At 43.4% G+C, this 14,123-nt stretch overlaps 1 protein-coding gene across 2 annotated transcripts in view; it reads right to left on the bottom strand.

Moving 5' to 3' along the window:
* The window catches only part of SMCO2 (single-pass membrane protein with coiled-coil domains 2), a 38,169-nt gene extending 25,093 nt beyond the window's left edge, over positions 1 to 13,076 (bottom strand). For both annotated transcript variants that reach the window (XM_060194555.1, XM_060194556.1), the window contains exons 1-3: positions 12,913 to 13,076; positions 7,867 to 7,994; positions 6,677 to 6,823 (exon numbers count right to left, since the gene is read on the bottom strand). In XM_060194555.1, the coding sequence (XP_060050538.1) occupies positions 6,677 to 6,823; positions 7,867 to 7,994; positions 12,913 to 13,074 (437 nt within the window). In that variant the 5' untranslated portion in view covers positions 13,075 to 13,076. The remainder of the gene's footprint in view (positions 1 to 6,676; positions 6,824 to 7,866; positions 7,995 to 12,912) is intronic.
* Between the last annotated feature and the right edge of the window lie 1,047 nt (positions 13,077 to 14,123).

Genomic DNA, 14,123 nt, shown 5'->3' with positions numbered 1-14,123 from the left:
ATTTACTATGTGCTTTTTTAACTTTGATTTTTTTTCATTTATTTTGGTTATTGAGGCTTCACCACTTCCAGACTGTCTTTTCCAATAGAAAGAAACAAGTAGAGAGCCTGGACTTCCGGAGGCGGAGCTACAAGCAGCAGATCGCTTTCTCTCCTCTCCTCTCCTCTCCTCTCCTCTCCTCTCCTCTCCTCTCCTCTCCTCTCCTCTCCCGGATCAACTAGGAATACCAAAGGAGACCACCCAGACCGAAACAAGACAGGACTAGAATGACCACAGGAACCCAGTAAATAACCCGTGAGTACAAACACGCATGGCTGGTGACAGAGAGGAGAGAGGGGCCTAAGGAGAGATTAAGTGACTGCTAACAGTTCAACAGCTTATCAGTGGAGACACCACCTCCAGTCTGCTCCACCAACAAGGGGACAGCTGAAGGGAGGAAAGGATTCCCCAGAGACTCACCAAGTGCAACTCTGAGTCTCCATTGCTAGTACCCTCAGAATCTGGAGCAGCAACAGGGAGGGACACCAGGGGACAGAGATCTAACCGGGAAACTCAGGAGAAGACCTATACCTTGGTGGCATAGCTGAGGGGCTGTGAAAGTCTCCTTGCATAACCACTGGATTATCTCTGCCACACCCTGCTTTATCTCTTGGTCAGGAGTCAGTGATTAAGCTAAGAAGCCTATTGACAGTTTAAAGCCCTCAGGCTCCCATAGCCTACAGGGAAGACAAAAAAAAGAGGCTTTTACACCACTGAGCTCGAACTCAGCGATTGAAAAAACTGTTAACTTCCACCACAGTAAACCCTTTAATTAAATTACTTAGACACAAGTCAATCCAGGCAATAGTAATCAATAATTTGAAAAGTACTGATAAAGGGAACTCATAACATAATATATAAAATGGTTAAAACAACAAGAAAAAATATTGGAGACTCGAACCAGGACAAGAGTCCAGCTAAAAGTCCTCCAGAGGGTGAAGCACAAAACAACGAGTTCAACATCCAAAAATTAGCTACGGAAATAATAACAGGAGTGAGTAAAGAATTTGAAAAAATTGTAATCAGAAATGCAGGAACAACAAATGAGAATATGGAAGAAAATTCTAATTAACTCATGGTTATTAGAGAGCTGAAAGCTGAAATCGCTGAGCTAAGAAGGCAACTAGCTGAACAAGCTAAAACAGTATCAGAGCAGGGCAACAAAATAGATGAACTCCAGAAAGCAGTAGAGGGCAGAGAGAATAGAATCTATGAGGCTGAAAACAGAATTAGCAAGATTGAGGATGAATTAGAAACAACTAAAAAAGAAGTAAGAGATCTCAAAAAGAGATTAAGAGATGCTGAAAACAACAACAGAGTCCTATGGGATGACTTCAAAAGAAATAATATACGCATTATTGGCTTACCAGAGGAAGAAAGAGAAGGAGAGGAAGAAAGCATTCTCCAGGCCATAATAGCTGAAAATTTCTCTAGTCTAGACAACACCAAAGACATAAAGATTCAAGAAGCCCAGAGGGTCCCAAACAGAATTAACCCAGACCTAAAGACACCAAGACATGTCATACTTAGAATGGAAAGGCATAAGGAAAAAGAAAGGATCCTCAAGGCTGCAAGAGAAAAACAAAGAGTCACCTACAAAGGAAAACCCATAAGATTAGCAGCAGACTTCTCCATACAAACACTACAGGCCAGAAGAGAATGGCAAGATATCTATCGAGTGCTCAATGAGAAAGGCTTTTAGCCAAGAATACTATATCCTGCTAGACTGTCATTCAGACTAGATGGAAGCATCAAAACCTTCTCAGACAAGCAACAGTTGAAGGAAGCAACCATCACCAAGCCTGCCCTGAAAGAAGTTCTGAAAGGTCTCCTATAAACAACCAGACCACCACAAAAAGGACATATATCAAAACACTCTAAAACTCTACAAGAATGGCGTTAAAATATCTTCAATCTTTGATATCAATAAATGTCAATGGCCTGAATTCACCTATTAAAAGACACAGAGTAGGAAGATGGATCAGAAAACACAACCCAACAATATGTTGTCTACAGGAAACTCACCTAACTCAACAAGACAAACACAGACTTAAAGTGAAAGGATGGAAAACTATCATACAAGCCAATGGCCAACAAAAAAGGGCAGGAACAGCTATTCTCATATATGACATGATAGACTTTAAAATAGATAAGATTAAAAAAGATAGGAATGGACACTACTTAATGCTCAGAGGATCAGTCAATCAAGAGGACTTAACAATTATTAATATCTATGCACCCAATGAGAAGCCATCTAAATACATCAAACTTCTACTGAAAGAGCTACAGCAATATATTAACAGTAACACAATCATAGTAGGGGACTTCAACACCCCACTATCTCAACTTGACAGATCATCCAGGAAGAAAATCAGTAAAGACATAAGGGAGCTAAATGAAGAGATAGATAAACTAGAACTATTGGACATTTTCAGAGTCATTCATCCCAAGAAACTGGAATACACATTTTACTCAAATCCACATGGATCATTCTCAAGGATAGACCATATGTTAGGCCACAAAGACAGCATGAGCCAATTCAAGAGCACTGAAATCATCCCAAGCATCTTCTCAGACCACAGTGGAATTAAACTAACACTTAACAATCAACAAAAGATTAGTAACAGTGCCAAAATGTGGAAGCTCAACAGTACACTTCTTAACAACTTCTGGGTCAAAGAGGAAATCAAGGAAGAAATCAAAATGTTTCGAGAGTTCAATGAAAATGAAGACACAAGCTATCAAAATATTTGGGACACAGCTAAAGCAGTCCTAAGAGGGAAGTTCATAGCTATACAAGCACACATTAGGAAACAAGAAAAGGCACAAATAAACAGCCTGATTGCACATCTTAAAGACCTAGAAGAAGAACAACAAAGGAATCCTAAAGCAACCAGAAGGACAGAAATCACTAAAGTTGGGGCAGAAATAAATAACATTGAGAATAGGAAAACCATACAAAAGATCAATGAAAGTAAATGTTGGTTCTTCGAAAGAGTAAACAAAATTGACAAACCTTTAGCCAGACTCACAAAACAAAAAAGGGAGAAGACCCAAATAAATCGGATAGTAAATGAAAGAGGAGATATCACAACAGACACTGCAGAAATTCAACATATCATGCGAGGCTTCTATGAACAACTATATGCCACCAAGCTAGAGAACCTGGAAGAAATGAATGATTTCCTAGATACCTACCAACTTCCAAAACTAAGTAAAGAGGAAGTGGATAACATGAACAGGCCCATCACAGCTAATGAAATTGAAACAGTTATCAAAAATCTTCCCAAAAATAAAAGTCCTGGACCAGATGGTTTTACAAATGAATTCTACAAAACTTTTAAAGAAGAACTAATACCTCTACTTTTAAAAGTCTTCCAGAAGATTGAAGACACTGGAATACTCCCTGCCAGCTTCTATGAAGCCAACATCACCCTGATACCAAAAGCAGACAGGGACACAACCAAAAAAGAAAACTACAGACCAATATCTCTGATGAACATAGATGCGAAAATATTGAACAAAATTCTAGACAACCAGATACAGCAGTATATCAAAAAGATTGTTCATCATGACCAAGTGGGGTTTATCCCAGGCATGCAAGGTTGGTTTAATATACGTAAATCAATCAATGTGATCCACCACATCAACAAAAGCAAGACCAAAAACCACATGGTCATATCAATAGATGCAGAGAAAGCCTTTGACAAAATACAACATCCCTTTATGATCAAAACACTACAAAAAATGGGAATAGATGGAAAATTCCTGAAGATAGTGGAGTCTATATATAGTAAACCTACAGCCAACATCATACTCAATGGTGAAAAACTGGAAGCATTTCCACTCAGATCAGGTACTAGACAGGGCTGCCCACTATCACCATTACTATTCAACATAGTGTTGGAAGTTCTTGCCATAGCAATCAGGCAGGAGCAAGGAATTAAAGGCATACAGATTGGAAGAGAAGAAGTCAAACTCTCCTTATTTGCAGATGACATGATAGTATACATGGAAAAACCTTAGGAATCCAGCAAGAAGCTTTTGGAAATCATCAGGCAATACAGTAAGGTGTCAGGCTATAAAATCAACATTCAAAAGTCAGTGGCATTCCTCTATGCAAACACTAAGTTAGAAGAAATTGAAATCCAGAAATCAGTTCCTTTTTCTATAGCAACAAAAACAATAAAATATCTAGGAGTAAACCTAACCAAAGAAGTGAAAGACTTGTATACTGAAAATTATGAGTCACTACTCAAGGAAATTGAAAAAGACACAAAGAAGTGGAAAGATATTCCATGTTCATGGGTTGGAAGAATTAACATCATCAAAATGAATATATTACCCAGAGCCATCTACAAATTTAATGCTAGCCCCATCAAGATCCCAAGCACATTTTTTAGGAGAATAGAAAAAATGCTACAAATGTTTATCTGGAACCAGAAATGACCTAGAATTGCCAAGACAATCTTGAGAAAAAAGAACAGAAACGGAGGCATCACACTCCCAGATCTCAAAACTGTATTATATGGCCATTGTCATCAAAACTGCTTGGTACTGGAACATGAACAGACACACTGACCAGTGGAATAGAATTGAGAGCTCAGAAATGAGGCCCCACACGTATGGACATCTAATCTTTGACAAAGGGGCCCAGACTATTACATGGGGAAAGCAGAGTCTCTTCAACAAATGGTGTTGGAAACAATGGGTTGAAACATGCAGAAGAATGAAACTGAATCACTGTATTTCACCAAATACAAAAGTAAATTCCAAGTGGATCAAGGACTTGGATGTTAGACCAGAAACTATCAGATACTTAGAGGAAAATATTGGCAGAACTTTTTTCCGCATAAATTTTAAAGACATTTTCAATGAAACGAATCCAATTACAAGGAAGACTAAGGCAAGTATAAACCTATGGGACTACATCAAATTAAAAAGCTTCTGCACAGCAAAAGAAACCACTACCCAAACCAAGAGACCCCTCACAGAATGGGAGAAGATCTTTACATGCCATACATCAGATAAGAGTTTAATAACCAACGTATATAAAGAGCTTGCCAGACTCAACAACAAGACAACAAATAACCCCATCCAAAAATGGGGGAGGACTTGGACAGAATATTCACCACAGAAGAGATCCAAAAGGCAGAGAAACACATGAAAAAATGTTCCAAGTCTCTGATTGTCAGAGAAATGCAAATAAAGACAACAATGAGATACCACTTCACTCCTGTGAGAATGTCATACATCAGAAAAGGTAACAGCAGCAAATGCTGGAGAGGGTGTGGGGTCAAAGGAACCCACCTGCACTGCTGGTGGGAATGTCAATTGGTCCAACCTCTGTGGAGAACAGTCTGGAGAACTCTCAGAAGGCTAGAAATGGACCTACCCTATGACCCTGCAATTCCTCTCCTGGGGATATATCCTAAGGAACCCAACACACTCATCCAAAAAGATCTGTGTACACATATGTTCTTGGCAGCACAATTTGTAATAGCCAAAACCTGGAAGCAACCCAGGTGTCCAACAACAGATGAGTGGCTGAGCAAGTTGTGGTCTATATACACAATGGAATACTACTCAGCTGTAAAAAATGGTGACTTCACCATTTTCAGCCGATCTTGGATGGATCTTGAAAAAATCATGTTGAGTGAAATAAGTCAGAAACAGAAGGATGAATATGGGATGATCTCACTCTCAGGCCAAAGTTGAAAAACAAGATTAGAAAAGAAAACACAAGTCGAACCTGAAATGGATTTGGAGTATTACACCAAAGTAAAAGACTCTGGGGTGGGTGGGTGGGTGGGTAGGTGGGGAGAATACAGGTCCATGAAATTGATGAATGACATAGTGGGGGTTGTATTGTTAAATGGGAATCTGGGGAATGTTATGCATGTACAAACTATTGTATTTACTGTTGAATGTAAAGCATTAAAAAAAAAAAAGAAAGAAAAGCCAGCAGCATGAAGGGCAGGAAGCTACTGTAAAATTGTGTAAGTGTCTAAAGGGTAAACCAGCAAGTCCAATATAAGTGTCATTCCAAAGTAGGCGACTCGGGGGAGAAATGGCAGGGGATGAAACGCTGCATGAGGAAGGTCAGCCGCTGGAATTCTGCTTTTCTGTAGAGAGTGAGATGGAACCGCCAAAATGTGACAGGCACCACCCAGCCCCTAGACTGTGTATTTCTTAACCTAAAGAAGACCACCGTAGATGCTACCATGATGCCAGCCTGACTTCCCCGGGCAGACTACCTCCCCAATGTATCCTGGAACTCTACCTCCCCAGAGCCCTGCCCCACTAGGGAAAGACAGAAACCTGCCAACACCCGTGTCCAGCAGAGAAGCAATTACAGAAGTCAGACCTAACACCTTCTGCACCCTATAAAGAATTTTGGTCTATACTTCCAGAGGGATAAGAATAGGGAAGCTTCCAATGAAGGAGATGGGACACGGAACTCTAGTGCTGGGAACTGTGTGGAATTGTACCCCTGTTATCTTACAATCTTATCAATCCTTATTAAATCACTTAAAAAAAAAAAAACTACCATCTTGAGTATGGAGCTTTTTAAGTTTCTGAAGCCATGACACTTCCAACTGTTTTCTCATCAGCCCCAAACCCTATGGGTGATTACCTCTTCACTGTGTTCTCTGTTAAGGTTATCTTTTCTATGATGCTGTTAATTTTCTCTATCCAATCTACATGATCAGTTCCCAGTTCTTTCACTTGTTGATTCATCTGTGTGTTCCAGTGGTTGAACTGGAGGAACACCTCCTGACTCCTGTGGGAACAGGATTGCAACAGGCGTTGGTAGAAAACATAACCCAGAGCCCTCTTCCTCCAAGCAGCAAGCTGCTTTATCTGTTTACCTCCTGTGGCCCCTCAACTAAGTGACAGACATCTTCTGTCGCTCAGACCTCAGTAAAGAACATTGGGCATTTGTTTGATATTCAATCTAACAGGTCTTTCTGAGGCTGGAAAAGATCTATTTTACACCCAGCTTTAAAAAAGATACCTATGTTGGGTAGTGGTGCACATGCTTGAGTGCACACATTACAGTGCACAAGGACCTGGGTTCAAGCCTCTGGTCCCCACCTGCAGGGGGGAGCTTCATAAGCAGTGAAACAGTGTTGCAGGTCTATGTCTCCTTCTCTCTCTCTCACACTCTCTCTCCATCTCTACTTTCCTGCTCGCTCTGTCTCTCCCTCTATCCCTCCATCTCTGCCTCCCCCCTTCCCTCTCAACTTATGACTATGCAAAATATATAAAATCAATACAAAATTTTATAAAAGACACCTATTTCAAATTTCCCCACAAAGAATAAATGTTGAGTGTTGATATCAGGGCTATGGTAACTTCTTGGTGGTGGAGGACAGAAGAGGGAAAAAGTCCCCCAAGAACTTATTGATAATAAATAAATAAGCATATAAATATGGAGAGAGGAAGAGAGGGGCGTGCTGGGGACAGAGTCTAAGGACTTAGACATGCAAAGCATGTGCTTTAGCATTGAGCACGTACCCCTGACCTTACATATAATTCCTCACTATCATTTTCATAGATAGAAAATTCTCTGAAAATAATGACAGAGAAATATCAATTCTAGGTTCTGAAGACACGTCTGTGGTCCTCCCCCTGTAACCTCATGACTGACTCTCTCCCTAAAAAAAGTCTCACTTCACATTCCTGCTGGAACACACAAGTGCTTTCTGGCTCAAGGTGAGCTTGGCTTTTACACCTTCCAAGTGTTCCCCAAATACCGTGCTATATTTCCACCCCATGCCCCAAAAGTATTGAGTGTCCCCTCTGGCACATGTCCAGGCTCACTGTTCAAAGATGTTCTCCTCTGGAAATTGCAGTGAGGTGGACACCTGAGGGTCCCCCAGTGGAGCCTCCTCTGCTCCTGGCTCATCTGGGTCCCTCTGCAGGTCCCGGTTCTGCTCAGCCTTGGGCTCCTGACAAACAGAAATATACCCAGATGACCCACTCAAATAAATATTCTAGTCTTGTAAAAATAAACAAAAAAACTTTAGGCATTTTTGGGTAGACTTCCTGCAACCAAATTCTAAATGAAGTCTTTTTTGATAGAAGGGACACTAACCCAGAGAAAGTGTCTAGAGGCCCAGGAGGTGGTACACCCAGTTAAGTGCTCACAGTACGAAGCTTAAGGACCTGCACAAGGATTGGGGTTCGAGACCCTGGCTCCCGACCTGCAGGGGTCACTTCAAAAGCAGTCAAGCAGGTCTGCAGGTGTCTGTCTTTCTCCCTCTCTATTTTCCCCTCCTCTCTCAGTTTCTTTCTGTCTTATCCAATAAAATGGAAAAAAAATGTCCACTAGGAGTACTGGATTCGTAGTGCTGGCACTGAGCCCCAAGGATAACATTGGAGGCAAAAGAGAGAGAGGAAGAAGGAAGGAAGGAAGGAAGGAAGTTAGTTTATATTAGTCCCACAGAAAAGGCTGGTAGAGGAGGTGGAGGGAAAGGCTTATAACTATATCCCAAGTCGCTTTTTCAGTTCATTTCAATTCCTTCATTGGTCAGACCAATTTACACTCCATAAAGGTTGCAACCCCCTAACCCCATAACCAGTCTGAAATGGGGGGATGAGAGTGGGCAGTGGACGCCCCATCAGGCATGAGCTGACCAGAGGCTCATTCTGACAGTGTCCTCCACCTCTGCATGGGAATTGGGTTCCACGTTCTTTTTCTTTTCTTTTTTTTTAAAATATTTATTTATTTATTTATTTCCCTTTGTTGTCCTTGTTGTTTTTTTGTTGTATTTATTATTGGTGTCCTTGTTGTTGGATAGGACAGAGAAATGGAGAGAGATGGGGAAGACAGAGAGGGGGAGAGAAAGAAAGATACCTGCAGACCTGCTTCACCACCAGTGAAGCGACCCCCCTGCAGGTGGGGAGCTGGGGCTCGAACCAGGATCCTTTCGCTGGTCCTTGCGCTTTGCACCACCTGCGCTTAACCTGCTGCGTTACCACTAGACTCCCTTTTTTTTTTTTTTTTAAGATTTTATTTATTCATGAGAAAGACAGAAGGGGGAGAGAGAGAAAGAACCAGATATCACTCTAGCACATGTGCTCCTGGGGATTGAACTCAAGACCTCACGCTTGAGAATCCAATGCTTTATTCACTGAGCCACCTCCCTGACCACAGGTTCCATTTTCTGAATGAGGGCCAACAGACAGTGGAGCACGGTGCTGTGCTACACACACCTCTCTGTGTCCCAGCCTCCAGAGGCTGTGCTTCTGCCCTTTGAACTCTCACTTGCCCAGTCCCTAAAAGATAAAAACCCTTGCTCCTTTGTTGGAGCAAAACTGGGCAGATTTTGTTTGTTTGTTTTGGTATGAGTCCCTCTTTGCTTATCACAAGATTCATAACAGTTTCTTCCTCTTTTGAAAGCATCTTGCTTCCTCTCTGTGGTGGGAAAGAGCCCAGGTTTCAAGACTCTGGTAGCATTTTTTTTTTCTTAAATTGAGAATTTCCAGAGGCCTTCTGGAACTTCTAAGAATTCTCACCATATATTAACCATTCCTTTATGTTTTTTTTTTCCCTCCAGGGTTACTACTAGAGCTCTGTGCCAGTGCCACTGTTTCCTGGCAGCCATTCCCCAACCCTCCTTCCCCCCCCCCTTTTTTTCTCCTTCACTTTATTAAGTAGGACAAAGAGAAATTGAGAGGGGAGAGAAAGACACCTGCAGGCCTACTTCACCGCTTGTGAAGCTTCCCCTGCCCCGGCCTCATATGTGGGGAGCACACAGCACTATGCACAAGGATATGCACAAGGACCCTTGAAAGGACCTGGGTTCAAGCCTCCACTCTCCACCTGCAACGGGGACACTTCACAAGCAGTGAAGCAGGCCTAAGGGGACTATCTTTCTCTCTCCCAATCTCCCCCTTCTCTCTCAATTTCTCTCTGTCCTATCCAATAAAATGAAAAAAAAAAAAAAAAGATAAAGGAAAGAATGCTTCAAGGGATACATGCAAGCCCAGGGTAGGTGCTTCTCTCTACCCCTAGCTCCTCCCTCCCCAAGTTAAGACCCTTTTCTTTCCAAAAGGAAGCCAAGGAGACCACCCCCTTTGCAGTTTTGGGCAGAAACACCCCTGAGCCCTCCAGTAACAGTGGGGTGGGGACCTACCTGTCACTGGACTCCTCCATGCGCATTATTAGGCAAATCTTGATTTTCCGCCCCCTCTCTTTGCTGGCCTAAGGCTACCTGGCTTACAGGTTGGGCTGAGGAAGAGTCCACCCCTGGACACTCTCAGAGGCCTTCCTGTCTCTGACTGCACAGGGATGCCCCCCCTCTGCTCCCATCCCGCCATGGTACATTCTAGAAGCCAATGTGGGCTCCTGCGAGTGATGCGAGCAGGGTGAAAATGCAGCTAAGGGTGAAGCTCCGTGGGTGGGACCCCGGCCTGCATGCGAAAGGCTCTGGGTTCAAGCCCTGGAGTCGTACATGCCACAGAGGGGCTGGATGCCTCTCTCTCTTTTTCAAACAAGCCACATTAATTAAACCTTTTGGGGGGCAGGCAGGGGCGCACCTGGTTGAGTGCACAAGGACCCAGGTTCAAGCCCTCTGGTCCCCACCTGCAGGGGGAAAGCTTCATGAGCGGTGGAGCAGGGCTCCAGGGGTTTCTCTTCCTGTCTATCTCCCCCTCCCTTCTCAATTTCTCCCTTTCTCTATCTATGAAAAAATAAACATAATAAAATAGATGAAATTAAATCTTTTCCTCTCAAAAAAACAGTCTAAAAGAGTTTTTTTTTTTAATTCCTCACGGCCTGCGAACAGGACCTGGCATCATTTTGGCGGCCACCCAGAGCCTCTGGGCTCGAACCCAGGGCTAGACCCCCGGCAGGAGCTCCAGGAGGCAGGGGAGACGCCTCTGAGAGGCCTCATGTTTCTGGAAGGATAATTTCAAAAAGGCCGGTACTCCCCACCCCCCTTTCTCCTTGTTCCCTGAGGGGCCGGTGCGCTTCTTCTATATTTCCTCAGGGTTTCTCCCCAGTGCACAGAGACATGAGTCCCCTTTCCGGTTTCCCCAGCATCACAAGGAACTAAAAGGTCCGACCCCTGTTGTGGGGAGCGCTATGAATGATGTGCACAGGCCTGCTGGCGGGAAAACACATGGCTTCCGGCCTCGAGCTTGTTCCTTGTGACTGGTGGAGGACAGACAGACAGGATTCAGGTAGGACTTTTCGGCAAAATGGAAAAGTGGGTGAGAGAGACCACAGCACCACTCCACTGTCCGTGAAGCTCCCGAGCTGCCTGTGGTGCTGCCAGGTGGGCTCAGATCTAGGACGGTTTTAGGAACCTGCTCGGCTCCCGCCTTCCCTTCCTTCTTTCCTTCCTTTTTCTTTCTTTCCTTCTTTCTTTCTTTCTTTCTTTCTTTCTTTCTTTCTTTCTTTCTTTCTTTCTTTCCTTCTTTCTTTCTTTTTTATTCACACTTTAAAAACAATTTTTTATATTTATTTCCTTTTGTTGCCCTTATTGTTTTATTGTTGTAGTTCTTACTGTTGTTGATGTCGTTGTTGGATAGGACAGAGAGAAATGGAGAGAGGAGGGGAAGACAGAGAAGGGGAGAGAAAAATAGACACCTGAAGACCTGCTTCACTGCTTGTGAAGCGACTCCCCTGCAGGTGGGGAGCTGGGGGCTGGAGCCGGGATTCTTTGCCCGTCCTTGTGCTTTGCACCATGTGCACTTAATCCGCAGTGCTACTGCCTGACTCCCCTTTCTTTCTTTTTTATTTACTTTTTCCCCAGAACCCTGCTCAGCTCTGGCTGGTGGTGATCCCAGGGATTGAACCAGGGGCCTTGGAGTCTCTTTGCATAACCACTGTTCTGTTTCCCTCCACCCTCTTTTTTTTCTTCTTTTTTATATTATCTTTATTTAATAGATAAATAGAGATAAATCAAGAGAGGAGAGAGAGATAGGGAGAGAGACACTTCACTGCTCGTGAAGTTTTCCCTCTGCAGGTGGGGACCAGGGGCTTGAACCTGGATCCTTGTGCACTGTAATGTGTGTGCTTAACCAGGTGTACCACCATGTAGTCCCTAATTTTTATACCTTTCTACCACTAGGAAGACTGAAGGGAGCCACATTTTTTCCTTTTTCCATTTTTTTCCGTACCTCTGATTCGGACAGACTTTCTTGAACAATATGAGTCACATATTGCCTTTATTCCCAAAGAAGAAGAAGAAGAAAAAAAAGACTTCAAATTAAACTCAAGTCTTTGAAACCACATTCTGGGGTTTGATCCTGCACTTGTAGCCTTAAGCAAGGAGGCATTCATTACTCATTCATTCACCAAGCATCAAACCAGGAGATTCAGGCATACAAGTCCTGTGCTGTGCCGGATAAGCTGTCTCCCGAGCCACACACTTTTCATCCTTATTTGAGAGGAGAGACGGAGACACCACAACACTAATCATTGTCCATGGGGCCCCGAGGGGTGGTTTTCCACGTGGTAGTTTATGGTAGTTTACTCTAAGGTGAAAATGTGAATATTTCACAAATCCCAAGGACAATAAATAAATAGCTAAGGGGGGCAGGCAATGGCACACCTAATTAAGCACACATGTTACGGTGCACAAGGACCCAGGTTTAAGCCCCTGGTCTCCACCTGCAGGGTGAAAGCTTCACAAGTGGTGAAGTAGGTCTGCAGGTGTCTCTCTGTCTCTCTCCCTCTCTATCTCCCCTGCCCCTCTCGATTTCTCTATCTCTATTCAATAATAAATTAAAAATTAACATTAGATACAAAATAAATTTAGATAATATCTAAGTAAATAAATACTTTTTTTTTTTTTTTGCTTGGGAAGTCTAGCTAGTCCCTTGACACTGGAGGAAACCCACTTGAGATTTCCTTACCTCCCTGAGACATGAGCTGGGAAATTCCTCTGTTGTCCCATGGTGGCAGCTATGTCTTGCACTTGTCCATTCCTCCGTCTCCACCTCTGGAAGGAAGGCGGCTGCATTGTCCCCAGAGAAGATGTCACCCTCGTCACTGGATCTACCCAAGAACTGGTCCATGCTGGCCAGCAGACTGAAAGGCAGAGTCGTGGCAGAAGGGGTGTGAGGCCCACAGTGTGTGCCCGCCCTCCCTCGGCTTCCTAGGTGGGACGCCCTGGGTCTATCCTGGAAGGATCTGCCAGCCTTGTAGTGAGGTGATTGTGTATGAGACGTGTCTGCCCCAGATGGCCTCAGACAGCTCCCTGAGAGGCTGCATAAGAATCATGCTTCCATTACTTCTGGGCTGCACCAAAAATGAGTAAGCGAAATAAAGAAAATCTAAAATAACTTGGTGGGGCCAGGTGGTGGTGCACCTGGTTGAGCATACATGTTATAGTGCACAAGGAGCCGAGTTCAAGCCCCCGGTCCCCACCTGCAGGAGGAAAGCTTCACAAGTGGTGAAGCAGAGCTGCAAGTGTCTCTGTCTCCTCTCTCTTTAAAAAAATATTTTTATTTATTTATTATTGGATATAGACAGAGAAAAGTTGACAGGAGTGGGGGAGATAGAGAGGGAAAGAGACAGAGAGACACCTGCAGCCCTGCTTCATCGCTCTAATGTGAGTGCTAAACCAGCTGTGCCACCACTTGGCCCCTATCTCCTCTCTCTATCTCCCCCTTCCTCTCAATTTCTGGCTGTCTCTGTCAAATAAATAAAGATTTTTAAAAAATTAACAAAATAACTTACTAATCAGTTCTCCACAAATAGACATATAGCTTCCTATCAGATTGCTTTTGCCTAAAAATGTGATGTTCTCGTGTATCTTTGCTTCTTTTGCTTTATTTTTTAATATTTACTTATTCCCTTTTGTAGCCCTTGTTTTCTTATTGTTGTTGTAGTTATTATTGTTGTTGTTACTTGTAATGTTATTGTTGGATAGGACAGAGAGAAATGGAGAGAGACAAAGAGGGGGAGAGAAAGATAGACACCTACAGACCTGCTTCACCACTTGTGAAGCAACTCCCCTGCAGGTGGGGAGCTGGGGGCTCGAAGCAGGATCCTTATGCCGGTCCTTGCATTTTGTGCCACCTGCACTTAACCTGCTGCACTACCGCCCGACTCCCGTATTTTT

This window comes from Erinaceus europaeus, chromosome 7 (genome assembly GCF_950295315.1).
Source record: "Erinaceus europaeus chromosome 7, mEriEur2.1, whole genome shotgun sequence".
NCBI classification, from domain to species: Eukaryota; Metazoa; Chordata; class Mammalia; order Eulipotyphla; family Erinaceidae; genus Erinaceus; species Erinaceus europaeus.
This window is presented reverse-complemented; position numbering and strand designations above follow the sequence as displayed.